The sequence below is a fragment of the Brachyistius frenatus genome, unplaced genomic scaffold, assembly GCF_029030835.1.
Source record: "Brachyistius frenatus isolate BFR_SWC_R1_liver_20210118 unplaced genomic scaffold, ASM2903083v1 Contig_12, whole genome shotgun sequence".
Lineage (NCBI taxonomy): Eukaryota > Metazoa > Chordata > Actinopteri > Embiotocidae > Brachyistius > Brachyistius frenatus.
Window position 1 is genome coordinate 5,962,219 of NW_027210611.1, and position 16,015 is coordinate 5,978,233.

A 16,015-nucleotide genomic window follows, 5' to 3' on the forward strand; every position below is an offset into this window, starting at 1 on the left:
AAACCTCTCGGACATTTGTTTTTCCACCAATATAATACTGAACATCAGTTAAATAAAGTCACTGATGTTCAGTGTTGTTACCGATGGAAGTGTACGACTTTACTAAAAATGTCCATTGAAATGTATGGCTTTAATTCCTAATACTATGCAATTTCAAAATAAGCTAAAAAAAAAAAAATATTGGCAAATATAATACAATTGTGTTTTTTTTTTTTTTAGTTAAGTATCAAGTTCATTTTCCAAGATAACATTTATTTGGAGTTATATGTGATGTGGCTACATCTTGGATTCAGCATGGATAGCAACGAAGGGGTCCTCATCTCTGTTGCTGATCTTGAAGTGGGCACGGCCATCGCCGCCAACATGGATCTGCTTCCCAGTGCACCTGTTTCCTTCCTTCTGGCCTGAAATTACGTCACAATAGGTGCCACCGGGCATGCCGGTGTTCAGGGTCACATCCAGGTCCCTGAAGGTGAAGACAAGGTCCATCTTAGTTTTAAAGTCACAACAACATCTTGCCTTCTTATTTACATTTTCTACCTTAAAAGTATCTAGAAATTAGTATTCAGCGGCCCCATCCAGTTAGACTATGACGCCCTTACCAGTCATCATTGTTAAAGACGATGAAACCACGGTTACCGCGTCCAAAGGCAACCTGGTTGCTCTGGTTGTCCCACCAGTTGGAGTGAGGCTGTCCGTTGACAACGTTACGGAAAATCACCATGTTCCTGAAGAGGAGACACGTCAAAATCAAATCTAGTATACTATCTATATTTTTCACATCCATATGAGCAAGCAGAAGTGAGTCGTGTTCTGTGTGTGCGGTCGGCAGTGAGTTCTGGGAACTCACTTGATCTGGCGCCATCTGTGCTCACACACCCATCCATCCCCACAAGTCTGGTCAGGGTTGATGGGAACAGACTTGGTGGATCCATCACTATTGCTGGGAGGGCCCATCCAGTCATTCTGGTCCTATGTCACAATAGTGGATAAATGAATTTAACCCCCCCAAAAAAAGTCCCAAATAGACTCCTTTCATTGCATCTTGCCATTATTCATACTTAATGGTGCTGTAAGGTATATTTCTTTGTTAAAACAGGTGATAAATAGCTCTAAATAGTCAACCCTTATACTGAATGTTTGATCACCAATATGGGTACTGAGATTATATTTTCAAGTGTCCTGTTGCCACTTTATCCAATCAGGAGATAGAACGGTCACATTCATGGTCAGGCTGCAGGATTTCTGGGTGTTCTGACTGTGGTGGAACAGGGGGAGCTACCAGCGCTCCTATGAACGGCATTATAACGTGAAGCTCTGGTTTGCGCTAGGTTTGTTGATGGGTTTTACGCAGGTAGCTGGCATTGGTCATAACTGCCTCATCAGTCATCATTAGTGGTGGACTTCAGCTTGTTTTGTTGGTTTGCAACAATAGCAACAAAGCTTATTGTTAGCTCGGTAGCTTATATTAGCTGCAGTTATATGTGCATTCATGTGGCGACGTCAGGGTGATGTGAGGAGGAAAGAGGGGAGTGCAAACAACAAATACAGACAGGAAGTCAAATGCTTCTTGCTAGTCTTTTAAAAAAGAGCATACTTTTCCATTCACGATGTGGCGGTTCCAGCGAAAGCTGGACATGACCCTGGCTGCACCGTAAGGGTGGGCCAGCATGTAGCCGACAGCCATCTTGTGGAGTCTGGAGTCCCAGAAGGTAACAATGGAGGCACCACCAGCACCATGGCCTCTCTGGTTGTCGTGATTGTCAACAAAGACGAAAGCGTTGCCGTTGGGCATGAAACCCCATCCCTCTCCCCAGTTCCTGGACACAGGATGACAGTTTTACAAATGAGGTATGCACTTCTAAAATAAACTCTAATGCATAAATTCAAGTCAAAGATCATTTATGGAACATTTTGTCCTGATAACCTATTTGGTTAAACATAGCTTCTATGTACAGCAGGTGGGAATATTGCTGTTTCATGGTTAAAAACGTCTTCTATTATATCAGTGTGATATATGATTTAGGCACACCAGCAGAAACACATACTTGGTGTAAGACAGCTTCTCGCCGTTCCATTTTCTGAAGATTGTTCCAATTTTGGCGCCATATTTAAACTCAGTAACTCTTCCCAGATGGAAGTACTCTCTGGATGAGATGCCCTCACCTCCCAGATCAATGACCTAGAGCAAAAACAGAACACAATTCACATCATCCATACCAGTCTGGAAAATGGGAATGGTTCATATTAACAGTATCATACCAATGATACAACAAATAGGTTTTTTGGTTCTGGAGTAACAAGAACCATGTTTATGCTGTTACATCTGCATCCCAGGAGTTTCAACATTTTATATTATAACGCGCTTTTTCAGGCCTTGTCATTCTAATATTTACATTTATGTTGACATCTTCTCACAGAGTGTTGATGTTTGTCATCTTGATTTCTCTGTTTCTTTTCCCACGGCCCTGCTGCTTCGCGTTATCAGTTATATATTTTGGACATGTGGGCGGTTAGAAATCATCCAATCACATGCTTCCTCATAGATTACAGCTAGAGCTTCACCAATCACGTTCTTTAACGCAAGCAAGGTTTTCTGGCAGCAGTTTTTGTTCACTGGCTGCATGTTTTCCTGCGACTCAAGTTCAAACAAGTTCATCCAACCTTGTATGACAGCGAGATGTCCTGACAAAACAAACAAACTGTTGCAAAGGTGAGATGAAGTCATCAAAAATGAGAAGAACCTTCTTAAAGATTTTGGAAGACCTACCTCTTGGAAGATGAAGGGTCTGGAGCCATCGGGGAACCACATGGTGTTGAGGTTGTGAAGACGGCCGTAGATAACATCCAGGTCACCGGGCCACATGTGCTTACTGGCGTCCACCCTGAATCCAGCCACGCCAATGTCAACCAGCTTGTTCATGTAGTCGGCCACTTTGCCCCTGACGTAGTCTTTCTCCAGTGCGAGGTCCAAAAGGCTGACCAGACGACAATCACGCACCTGGAGCAGTTAACATACATATATGCATGCCTTAAAACTCCCCTTACTAATTCATGTATGTTGCCCATACCATTTATATGACAATGTTCAGACAGATTCCGTGTGGCCAAGTCAAAGAGAGGGTCAATGTCGGAACTTCTGAATAAAATAGTGTTCTTTGGATCCTTTATTGGAATGACAAGGTATTGTAAAATGTAAAGTGGTGATTTAAGAAAATTTCATTCATTACCTGATTTGCATCGTTATAGTTCTCAATATCGCCGCTGCCAGTCCTGCATTTGTGATCGTTGAAGTCCAAATAGGAAAAGGGGATACTGGAGAAGTCCTTCTTGCTCGCGCTGAACCAGGTTCCGCATGCAGAGTGGGTTCCCTCTCCACCACTAACTGAGCACATGTGGTTGATGACGGCATCCACGTAGATGTTGACCTGTTGGGGATAGACAGTATTGAAGGTGTAACACACCGAATCATTATTCCCCTTTTATCCTTCATCACTTTCTCTCATTTTCTTTAACGTGTAATTCATTCTGGGGTAATTTATTAAATTGTTCTGATTCCTTTTGACCCTTGATCCATTTCGTTGTAAAACGGTTTGGTAATAATGCAAAAAGCAACAAGTCTCATGCAGTGTATCTGGTAAAAATCTGGTTTTGTACAAGGCTGTAGATTTATGTGATGATGCGGAAGAACAATGTCCCCAATGCTTTTAATTAAATCACTGCTGTTATGTGGTTTACCCCAACGTTGTTGCATCTGGTGACCATGTCTCTCAGCTCATTCTCACTGCCAGATCTGGAGCACAAGTTGTAGCTGATCGGCTGGTATCTCTGCCACCAGGGCCTCCATGGACTGTTCAGCACAATGTGCTCATTTGGAGGAGATATCTGAGCAACTCAGAGAAAAAAATATTGCAGTTATTGAAAGAGAAATTGACTGTAGATGGTGTGAAGGAATTTTCTGTTATCGTTGGGTCTCCCTGTCTCATCAGTCCGGTCTCTCTCTGGCTCTTCTGGTTTATCTAGCTCATGAGGTCACATATGTCCTCTTGTGTTTCTATAAGGTTAGGTTTGTTGTGGCTATAGTCAGAGACAGTTTAGTTTAGTGTTCCAAGGTTGACCAAGTTTCAAGGATGAGGATGAGTATTGCTAAATAGGATTATATTTACTATACAGTTATTAAGAGCTCATTACAGAGATTTCAGTTTAATCAACAAGACGTACTATTCAGCCTGTGCAAACAGTTATGTCTCTGAAAGAATTTTCTAAAGTTTGAAGACATGATGATGTAACAGAACAGCATCAGCTCCTGATGTCCTTCGTTATTAGACATTTCCATTTTAGACAACTTGTTTTTAATGACCCTTTGTATCAATCTGTGTGTAAACTGCTTGGTGAATCATCGACATACAGTTTGATTTCACTATTTACAAAAAAAATTAAAAATAGGAAAAGAGAGGATTATCCTAAAACTAGACTACAATACAAACCTATTTTCAGCCATACATACCTGAACTCCACCGTAGCCATTCGGACCCAAGTAGCGCTCACACTCTGCAGCGATGTCGGCCCAGCGCCACTCAAACAGGTGGACGATGGCCGTCCTTCCGTGCTTGAGGTGCGGGTTGTGCTGGGCGAGACCAAGTCCGAATAGAGCCACCAGAATGAACAACTTCATGCTTTCCCTGGATGAGAGAGAAAAACCACACTCACCCACTGCCACCCCTTATGTATTTATACTCGTTTTTTTCCTCTGCTGGGCCAATGAGCAGCTCGCAAATATCAGCATGGAGATTAAACAGGTGTCCTGATTTCTTTCAAAACAAGCAGGAAAACAAGCTTTAAGGTAGTTTGGAAATATAGAAACACAAGTTGTGTATATTGTTTTTACCAGAAAATTTGAAACAAGAGATCTGTTGCACTGAAGTTTAACTTCTTTGCAGGGCAAAACAAACTGAAGCAGAGCTAAAAAAAAAATAACGTCACATTTGCTGTTTCAGTAAGTTGAATTTACTGCAGCCAAATTAGCCCACAAAAACAATATTTTTGGTCAATAAAGATTATCATTATCTGATATAAAGTCATCTATAAGACACTGATTCAAATATGAAGACATAATAATTGTATTTTGAAGCTCTTATCACCCAGAACACGACAGTTTGGACTGATCCTGCTTCAGTATTTGTTCAATCAGTTCAATAACCAGATGGTGTTGCAACAGGCAGCCTACATGCGTACAAGAATGGTTTAGCACAAAAATAAAATTAAAGGAAACAAAGAAAATTAAAAAAAAACGTATGGCAAGTAAATTCAGAATTTTGTATCGAGTATAGGGTTGTTTTTACATCCTAGTGGGGACTTTAACCTGAATGCACATTATCCCATGTTTCATGGTGAGGTACATTTAAAGTTAGGGTTGGAGTTAGATTAAGGCTATTGTTTCGGTTAAAATGAGGCATTTACCAGTGATGGTTAAGGTTAGGGTAAGCATGTATGTATTATGCCAATGAGTTTCCCCACAAGAATAGTAGAACAAGAGTGAGTGTGTGTGTTCGTGGGTTATGATAGCAAATGTGTGAGAAAGTAAACACATGCAGCACCATTTACTTTTCCACACGCTGTAAATGTATACCTAATCTACCATGTGGCTGTTTATGTAATGGAGTGACTGTCTCTGACAAATTTGACAATTACTTTGGTAATGACATTAAGAAGCATGTGTCCATAAGCAAATAGCAGTATATATAATTATCTCTCACCCTTTTTGTCGTAATCCCACATCATAAATGTTACTATTGACATTTGAAGAGTACCTTGGATTTCTTGATATTTCCATTATTCAGTATGTGTTATGAGGACAACAACATTTGCAGTAAGAAATTGACTTTTGGGTCTTTACATTAGTTCCTGGTCTTATGTTAAGAAATTACCATATAGCAGCATCCAGTTTTACTTACAGTCGCTGATTTGATCAATAAAATGTTGGCAGTTACAACACACGCAAAGCCCTTGTACAACCAAGAGTTATCTGCTTGGATGAAGCAAAGCCAATACAACAACTCAAGTGAGAAACATAGGAGGTCAAACAGAGTGCCTTACTGTATGTAGAACTAAATCAGTCCTGTCAAAACAAAAGCATTTTCAGTGGGGGCTTCAAACTGACCTGCTGCATGAAGATCATTCTACCAGTGTTCTAGCTAAACAGGAAAATCTAAGTTACTTTGAGTAGGTTGGGTTTTTTTACTAAATTGTATGTTATTTCATGCAGGATATTTGTTTTACTTTTAGCATCAGACTTTTACTACTACAACTTTTACCGTATTGCATTTGATCGTCCTTCTTTATTATTTCTTGCATTTATCCATTTTGATATATTACGCTGATTCCAGGTCTGTTCATAGCAGAATAATGGCTTAAACATACAGCAACACTCTAAACCTCACTGTTTTTTTTTCCAGAGTACAACAGCTACAGTTGTGAACATAAGTCAGAGCACAGTTTACAGTGCATCTGTTATGTTAATGTTACCGTATAAGTTCCATACTATGGATATACTGTATAAACACATATATATATATTATGCTTCAAACCTACCTCTACCTCGGCTTCCTTTTGAAATGTAAATATACAAACATATGGATACAGTATATAGTTTGTATTGAGTGGTGAATTATTCACGGGGAGTCAAATCAATTGTCTGTGAACGCTGTTGAGTGTCCGATTATAGTTTACATAACATGATAGATGTTATGTAAACTATAATTTGTTGGCTACTGCAAGGACGTCACTTTCAGTATAAATAGAAAAATCCATATGATATTAGAGACTCGCTGTTTTTTGAGCAGATGATGGTCAAACAGTGTGACCGTGTAGTTCTTCATCTCTGATCGGAGCAGATTTTACAAACAGATGGACAGATATTCTGCATGTGTTATTCCAGAATATTGCCCTAGGTTAAGTGTAACACTGTATGCACTGATGTCACAGTTTATATGATAAAACTGCTCTTACACATGAGCGTTGATATAAATGGGGAAAACAGTTTATAGCACTTTTTAAAAAAAATCTTTTTCTCTTTTTTTTAAATCAGTGAGTTGCTGATTTTTTTGTGTGTGTATTTCCCACTTAAAACTGCCTCTAGAAATGTGTGGTTTTCTTTTCTATCAATTTGCTAGTTTAAACAAAAAAATGATGGTAAAAAACGGTTTCTGTCAGTAAATGTCAAGTTCTTCATTCAAGTTTTTAAATAAGATTTATTTTGAGCACAAAAAAAATGTGTGTACAGTTTGGAGTCGGCATGGATAGCAACGAAGGGGTCCTCATCTCTGTTGCTGATCCTGAAGTGGGCACGGCCATCGCCGCCAACATTGATCTGCTTCCCAGTGCACCTGTTTCCTTCCTTCTGGCCTGAAATGACGTCACAATAGGTGCCACCGGGCATGCCGGTGTTCAGGGTCACATCCAGGTCCCTGACAGTGAAGACAAGGTCCATCTTAGTTTTAAAGTCACAACAACTTCTTGCCTTCTTATTTGCATTTTCTACCTTAAAAGTATCTAGAAATTAGTATTCAGCGTCTTAAAGTCACAACACATGCAAACAGAAAGTGTAAACCCGTAGGATACTGGTAAGGAAGAGACCGGCATTGTGTGATAGCGTTAAAAAAGTGGAACTTGTCATTTTTTTAAGGATTAGACAATCTCATGTTCAAACCATCAGTTATTCCTATTAATGCACAGTGTTGAATTATGGACTGGGTGAAGCCTAAATGTTCATAACCAGGGTTTTCAATTCTTTCAGCCTGAGGCCTAAAAGTGTTTCTTTAACCCAGTTTGACCTGCAGTAGATTCTGAAGCTTCATGTAAAATATTTTGGAGCCACAGAAGAAATACGATTTGACAAATAAAATTGAGTTCGTAAAATTTCCAGACAACTTTACAGCAGAAAATCTCACAAACTGCTGCCACAGATGATGAGCTCAAAAACATATTGTACATTTCTTTAACTTTAGCTATTACCTTATTTAAGTGGGTTAAATTAGTTCTTCTTAATACTCGAGACAGTTTGACGCTCTTACCAGTCATCATTGTTAAAGACGATGAAACCACAGTTACCGCGTCCAAAGGCAACCTGGTTGCTCTGGTTGTCCCACCAGTTGGAGTGAGGCTGTCCGTTGACCACGTTATGGAAAATCACCATGTTCTTGAAGAGGACATACGTCAAATTTGAATCATAATGTGTGATGAACAAAGTTTTTATGATCTATATGACAGAGCAGAAGTGAATCTTGTTCTGTGTGTGAGGTTAGCAGAATGCTCCCTCTTTATTTCTGAGAACTCGCTTGATCTGGCGCCATCTATGCTTACACATTCATCTGTCCCCACAAGTCTGGTAAGCGTTGATGGAAACAGATTTGGTGGATCCATCACCATGGCTGGGAGGGCCCATCCATTCATTCTGGTCCTACGATGATTGATAAATTGGTTTAATACAAACTGTTCCAAATACACACAAATACACGATCAAATTGAATCATTACTGAAGAGAGAACATATTTTTCCATTCACAATGTGCCGGTTCCAACGGAAGCTGGACATGACCCTGGTGACACCATAAGGGTGGGCCAGCATGTAGCCGACAGCCATCTTGTGGAGTCTGGAGTCCCAGAAGGTTACAATGGAGGCACCACCAGCACCATGGCCTCTCTGGTTGTCGTGATTGTCAACAAAGACGAAAGCGTTGCCGTTGGGCATGAAACCCCATCCCTCTCCCCAGTTCCTGGACACAGGATGACAGTTTTACAAATGAGGTATGCACTTCTAAAATAAACTCTAATGCATAATTTCAAGTCAAAGATAATTTATGGAACATTTTGTCCTGATAACCTATTTGTTAAACATAGCTTCTATGTACAGCAGGTGGGAATATTGCTGTTTCATGGTTAAAAACGTCTTCTATTATATCAGTGTGATACATGATTTAGGCACACCAGCAGAAACACATACTTGGTGTAAGACAGCTTGTCGCCGTTCCATTTTCTGAAGATTGCTCCGAGTCTGGCGCCATATTTGAACTCAGTAACTCTTCCCAGATGGAAGTACTCTCTGGATGAGATGGGTTCATCTGCCAGATTAATGACCTAGAGCAGAAATAGCACATAATTCATATCATCCATACCAGTCTGGAAACTAGGAATATGTTCAGATTAACGGTACCACATCAGTGATACAGCTGATACAACTAATTGATCCAGCTGTAACATGAGCCATTAATTATGTTGTTATTAGTGAAGATAAAGTGTAATTACGTTTGAGATCACAGGCTGTTTGAAATTGACTTTAATTGATTCTGAGTTGTGCAGCTTCAGATATCAGTGTAATCAAAATTCTTTAATTAACCAAGGTTAATCACCATAGATAGAAGTTAATGGTTGTGTGGTAGTTGGTATTTCTCTTTTTTTCTTGTTTGCGAAAACAAAACAGTTTGGGAGAAAGGGAAAAGCATCAATGAAGCCATTATGGATGCGTGGTTCATCCATATGCAAACATATTCTACCACTTGTGAGTGAATAAAGAGAATTGAGAGTAAATTGAAAAACCTACCTCCTGGAAGGTGAAGGGTCTGGAGCCACCGGGGAACCACTTTGTGTTGAGGTTGTGCACACGACCGTAGACAGCAGACAGGACACTGGGTCACATGTGCTTGCAGGCGTCCACTCTGAATCCAGCCACGCCCACGTCGATCAGCTTGTTCATAAAGGCGGCTACTTTGCCCCTGACGTAATCCTTCTCCATGGCGAGGTCCAACAGACCAACCAGACGACAGTCACGCACCTGGAGCAGTAGAGGACCGTTTACATCACAAACCATAGCATCATTCTTGATTGACAACATCTGAATCGATTGTAATCTATGTGATGCACCATCTGTGTCAATAGATTTTATTCATGCTGGTGTCACTATGGGGCCGGTAACCCCGACAATTTAAAGGCCGAGGTCTGACTTGTACTACTACTAAAAAAGACAAACTACCCACAATGAGTACGACCCAAATGGCAACCAGCAGTGACGTCACCCACCGGTTTATGAACGGCCATTATGAAGCCTCGGGTTTGTACTTTGGAAAGGGTCATGCTAGCTTAGACCGTCCTCGGGCATCACTCGTGCAGTATAGACACCAAACAAAAATGTATGCATGTTTTTAATAAATGGTTATCCGTCACAGTCTCCTGACTGAAATGGTCCCTTACAGTGAAAACCAACTGTGAAAAGCGAAATGGCAACAAGGCAAAGTTGCCACAGTCCCACCGGTTTTTCTCAGTGACATTCATTAACTGATTGGAATCGCCATAGTTCTCAATATTTCTGCTTCCGGTCCTGCATTTGTGGTCGTTGACGTCCCAGTGGGTGAAGGGGACGCTGGGGAAGTCCTTTCTCCCGGCGCTGAATCAGCTGCCGCACGAGGAGTGGGTTCCCTCTCCACCGCCAGCTCCGCACATGTGGCTGATGACAGCGTCCATGTAGATCTTGACCTGTGATTACACTCGGAATTGAAGGTGCAACACGATTCAACGCATCCCGTCATTTTCACTTCTTTTCTTCACACGTTCAGGCCATTCTCTGGTCATATGTCGGAGTGGGAATGCTGACAGGTGTGATGTTGGGTGGACTGGTAGTCCTAATATATTACTAAACTATATCAGCAACTAAGTGTCATAAGTAAACGTGTGAATGAATATTCATCAGGCCAGAGGTATTCATTTATTAAATTGCCACTCTTTTGATCTAAAATGAGGCAATAATGCAACAAGCATGAAGTGTAATAATTTATTGTTTTGTACAAGGCGCTGTCAGATACCCAAGAACAATGTCACTTCTCATTAAAGCACTGCTGTTATGTGGTTTACCCCAACGTTGTTGCATCTGGTGACCACGTCTCAGCTCGTTCTCACTGCCAGATCTGGAGCACAAGTTGTAGCTGATCGGCTGGTATCTCTGCCACCGGGGCCTCCATGGACTGTTCAGCACAATGTGCTCATTTGGAGGAGATATCTGAGGGACACATAGGAGAACAAAGAAAAAAACATATTCAATTTATTATCATTTTTAAAACAGGAACCGTCAGCAGGCAGAAGATTGTTGCTAAATAGGGCTATATTGAGCGTACTATACAGTTATTAGGTGGGAGGAGGGGGAGCGCTCCAGAGATTTTACACGAGAGGTTCAGTTTAATCATCATGACAAGTATCACTCAGCCTGTGGAAACGTGTCGGCCTCCAGTGTGGAAGAACTTTCTAAAGTTCAAAGAAATAACAATGTCATCACTGTTATCCGGACTTGGACTCAGTAATTGTTTTTACGAAATTCTACTTTTAGCATGTCTAAGCAAAGCGGCAACCAGCAGTAACGTCGCCCATTTGTTAATGAACGGCTGTTATGAAGTCTCGAGTTCAGATTTTGGCGGCTAGTCCTGAGCGGTTTGGAGCCGGTAGTGACCATATTTGGACGAGCTAGGGGGGGGAACGAGCTGTGGATCTGACTCGATCTGATCGGAGACCCGGCGATACTACGTCCCACCTACCGATAAGTAACCTTACTGCATCACAGGCTTGTCAATCAAACAGACACTCCCCCCCCCTCCCCAAAACCTGTATTTTTAAAGCTTACTTTATAAATATTGACAGGATTATTTTTTACAAATAGAGAAAAAGGTGAAGATTCTTATATGACTATAGAATAAATTGAATAAGTCTGTTAGGGTTTTTGTTTTTATTTGGTGTAGTAATATGGCTCGTATTTTGTCATCTTCATCAAATTTGCAGGCTCAGTCGATAAGAAGGCAAAGGGTTTTCTGGGTTTTAATAAGATTATAAGAAAAGGGATGTGCTTCAAGACCCCACAGTACTGATGCAATAACTGTCCTTTCTAATGTCAGTTATACCCCGAGCAGCATATCATAATGATGATGATGAGATGCACTTTCATATGGCAATAGCTCCTCCAATGGTTCCTGAGAGAAACTGCTTCACTTAAAAAAACATATAGCATACACATACATCATATAGTTTTAACAATATTTTCTCCTTGAGCAAATACAAAAAAATATATGATTATATTGATTGGTAGACATAATTGGCTATTAATGCATCATTAAAACTGGTAGGAAATCATCATAAAACACGGGTTTTATAGGAATCTGTTGTATTCTGTGTATCGGATTGTATCCTATAAAAGTATTTGTGCGGCAAATTTAGAGGGTTCAATAACTAACAAACAAAAAAAATGGATGCAGTTGTGGCACTGCAGGTACTTTGCATTAAAAAAAAAAGGGCAGTAGGTGCCACACTGACTGTGTTTGCGTGTGTGTTGAAGCTTTTGTAAATAAGGTTTGCCTCATCATGCTTCATCCCACCTGCTTGCTAGCTGACCCAGCTCCTGCCCCTCACACTCCCCCCTGCAGAGAGCGTGTCAAACACACATCTGACCTGCCTCGCTGAGTTTCGTTCCGGGTCACTCCTCCAGGTGAGTCTGCACAGGCATGTAAAAAAAAAAAAAAAAAAAAAAAAGCAAAAAGTGAAAGGGCCCCCGAAACATTTGTGGTGGAAACACACCAATAACTCATCTCGGAGCAGACTGGGAGTGGTGACACATAAGGACTAAAGGGATAAAAATCTCATTTTACAGTGCAGATTTTGTTCTTAGGTTGTGATGCCCTGTTCGGAGGAGCAGCACCGCTCTCTGGTGTTACTGGAAGCTGCAGTAATAATCCAGACAAAAGCACACACACACGGAGGCATCTAAACATTTCTTTATCTGAATAGAAGAAGCAGAAGGTAGGTATTAGGTAGGTATGTATTTACTTTATTAATCCCCGAGGGGACATTTTTTTTTCCGCTACAGCAGCATACAGAAGCAATAAGATAATAATAGAAATAATAGAATAAAATAATCGAATAGAATATAATAATAGAAAAGCAATAAAATAGCAGTAGTAGCAGTAAAAAATATAAATATAAAATGCACAGTATATACAGTACATTATATATCTATATATATTATATACAAACAAACCAAGAAACACAGTCAACAGTGTTATTGTACTGTGATGGATTTTGCCAGAGGTGAGTTATTGTACAGTCTTATTGCAGCGGGCAGGAATGATCTCCTGTATCTGTCCTTGTGACAGCGGAGCTGGAGGAACCTTTTAGAGAAAGTGCTCCGCTGTCCCTGCAGCAGGTGGCGGAGAGGGTGGACAGGATTATCCAATGTGGACAACAGTTCGTTCAGCGTCCTCCTCTCCACCACCTTTTCCAGGCTGTCCAGTTTGTAGCCGACGATGGAGCCCGCAGAGCTGAGTGAATTACGAAACACAAATGTTTCCCCGAGGCTTTCGTGCGTGGCGAGTTGACGCTGTACTCCTTTTTCTGGACAAAATAGAATTGAAAATGGCTTCTTCTTGCAATCCAGTCATGTACTTTTATTTGAATCCGTTTTGGAGTCAGTATTTCAAACCTGCGAAAACATGATTTCTGCCAGCAGGGGGCAGCAGAAATATGATGTGAACACAACATTGCCACATGACCACCTATTAGCAGGCTGCTCGCTCGTTAGCAAAACACTTGTTTATTTATACATCCAGAAGTTACAGAACATTATCATTCATCTGTTTTCGGTCTTGACCGGCTCCTGGGGGAAATGTCTGACTCTTTCGCTGCTAATTGCTTCACTATGTTTACAAGCTCGCCAGTTGCTAACTGCTAAGCCTGTGTCGAGCAGTTTGGGCTTTAGAGCTTTTCTCCTAAAAAACAAAAAAAAAGGGGGCTCGGCAGCTTCGACCAAAAACGACAGGGACGGAGTGGCGGGTGAACCGAAAGAGTGTGAAACTGAGGACCAGACGGCCAAACAATTCGCCGAAACTCACCATAAAGCTTAGGAAAGCTCGAGTTTCAGGTGCGTAACACCTCTGTTCATATGATCACGTTGTCATTTGATACTTTATTTGAAGAATATTGATTGATTTATTTATTTTTTGCTCCTTTTGAATTACTGGCATGAGGTTCCCCCCCCCCCCCACCCCCCGCCGTTATGACGCAGCATGCTCTTGCGGGAGGAGACACGTCAGAGGCAGAGTTAAGGCCCCTAATTCGCTCACATTTTCCCCACGGGCCCCCAAAATTCCAGTCAGACCAAAAGTCCCTTCCTGTACGCGGACAGCACGGGACATACCTCCGGGGGCGATGAAAGGGGTTTCGAGGGGAGACAAAGCCTTCCTTTCACGAGCTCGAACTCCCGAGACCCAGGTGAAAGGGAGCGAGGGTCGGGCCGGTCGGTTCCCGCTCCCCGGTTCCGCCGTGGGAAACGTGGAAGGGGCACGGGAAGGGGCGGCGGGGCGGTCGGCGGGTCAAGGCAGAAAAGAGAGACGGAGAGGGGAGGACGAGGGTATGGGCGCGCGGCCTTAACGGTCGAGGATAAACGAGGCACGTGAGGTGGCGAAGGGGTTGGGGGGGCCTGAGGGAGGTGGAGGTGGAGGGGTTGCTGCTGTAGTTCAGGGCAAATGAGGAAAAACACAGAGGGGGTTGAGTGGAAAAAGAAAAGGGGAGTTAAAAACCAGAAAGGAAAAGAAAAAATAAAATAAAAAAGAAATGGGGGGGGGGGGTGAGAAGCTGCGTGTACCTCGTCTTCTCACACCTCATATCGCTCTCTCAGGCTGACAGGCCGACTCAGAGCCGCGCGTGAACAGATAGCACGCGTTATGATGGATAAAAGAGTTCAAAGAGTCGTCCTCGTGTTAAAGGATTCTACAGGCAAAAAAACAAAAACAACCCCAAAAAAAAAAAAGCAAGTTTATATCAAACAGAAAACTCAGAGCTGCTTCGCTCACCGTTTTTTTTTTGGTAAGCATAAAAATTCTATTGGACGAAGAGGTGTCAAATGAAAACGCTAACCACATTTACGGCGCGGTAAATAAACTGATGTCAAAGCATTTGTCGCCTCTGTGTATTGCAAAAAAAAAAAAAAAAAAAAGTACTGTCCTTAACTTTGCACGTCTTTTTAACGATCCCGGTAACACCATCGCGCGTGCTAGCAAGTGTTTCAAACCCCGAGAAGAAGTATGTCACCACTTTTTTCCCTTTACGGTTTAAGAAAAATGTCAATAAATTAATTACTTTTTGGGGGAACTTTTCAGGTTTCCTCAACAAGAACTCGGCATACTAGGGAGGGAAAAAAAAGTCCTATAAAGTGAAATCCACAGGCTCTTCCAATGGAAAGTTTCAGCCCACTGTCCTTCTTATTTTTGCCACGATGATATGTTGTGCAGATGTTGAGAAAAGCTTTCCATCTCACTGCAAAGAATAACAGCAGCAGCGGAAGTCCCCCAGGAGAGGTTCACGCTCTGAAACACACACACACACACACACACACACACACACACACACACACACACACACGCACACAGTCAGACACATGCAAACACATGCACACAAGCGCGCAGTTGCAGACACAAACTTTTTTTAAACAAGTTATTGAATCAGACACTCTCCCAGCTTCTCTTACACACACATGCACTCTCCATCCAGTCTGACAAGACTTCTTTTTTTTTTTTTTTTTTTGTCACAGACAGGTTGGTGCTGAGACATATGCTTCTCACATTGAGACTTGAAAGAAACATGTGTCGACTGTAATCTTGACCGTATACATTACAGTGTCTCCCGGATTATTCAAGTCAGCGAGTCTTCGAGTGTGAGCGCAGTAGCCTGCCATCTTCTTAGATATATCATTTCTTTTAATGAACACAAAAAAATAACCTATTGACAACAAAGCTTAGGCCACACCCAGACAGAGTTTTATTTGATAAATTACTTTCATTAATTTGGTGGACGTCCGAGACGCTGTTTGAATTTGAATTCTCATGGTGTCACAGTATCGTATATAGCGTGTTACCTGGTAATACCAGAGTGAAATTCCCTTTGTGAATATACAGGTCAGGCCGTGCTCCTTTGGGGATTGCTTCCAGCTGTTG

The 16,015-nt window shown here is 41.6% G+C and overlaps 1 protein-coding gene and 1 pseudogene across 1 annotated transcript; both read right to left on the reverse strand.

Annotated features, from left to right (window-relative positions):
* Window positions 1-231: 231 nt before the first annotated feature.
* Window positions 232-4,675, reverse strand: LOC138617416 (alpha-amylase-like). Its single transcript, XM_069692414.1, has 9 exons — window positions 4,508-4,675; window positions 3,739-3,885; window positions 3,231-3,428; window positions 2,771-3,001; window positions 2,049-2,182; window positions 1,598-1,820; window positions 851-972; window positions 603-728; window positions 232-466 (listed from the first exon to the last, which is right to left on the reverse strand). The coding sequence occupies exons 1-9, from the start codon at window positions 4,673-4,675 to the stop codon at window positions 277-279; spliced, it is 1,539 nt and encodes a 512-aa protein (XP_069548515.1). The 3' UTR covers window positions 232-276.
* A 2,174-nt stretch (window positions 4,676-6,849) lies between these two features.
* On the reverse strand, window positions 6,850-15,756 carry LOC138617164 (alpha-amylase-like; annotated as a pseudogene).
* Between the last annotated feature and the right edge of the window lie 259 nt (window positions 15,757-16,015).

Excerpts from the sequence above, each read along its gene's own strand:
- LOC138617416 (XM_069692414.1), bottom strand. The coding sequence starts at position 4,675 with ATGAAGTTGTTCATTCTGGTGGCTCTATTCGGACTTGGTCTCGCCCAG. Across the intron at positions 3,886-4,507 it reads ATGGCTACGGTGGAGTTCAG|ATATCTCCTCCAAATGAGCA; the intron begins GTATGTATGGCT and ends TGAGTTGCTCAG. Across the intron at positions 467-602 it reads GTCTTTAACAATGATGACTG|GGACCTGGATGTGACCCTGA; the intron begins GTAAGGGCGTCA and ends CTTCACCTTCAG.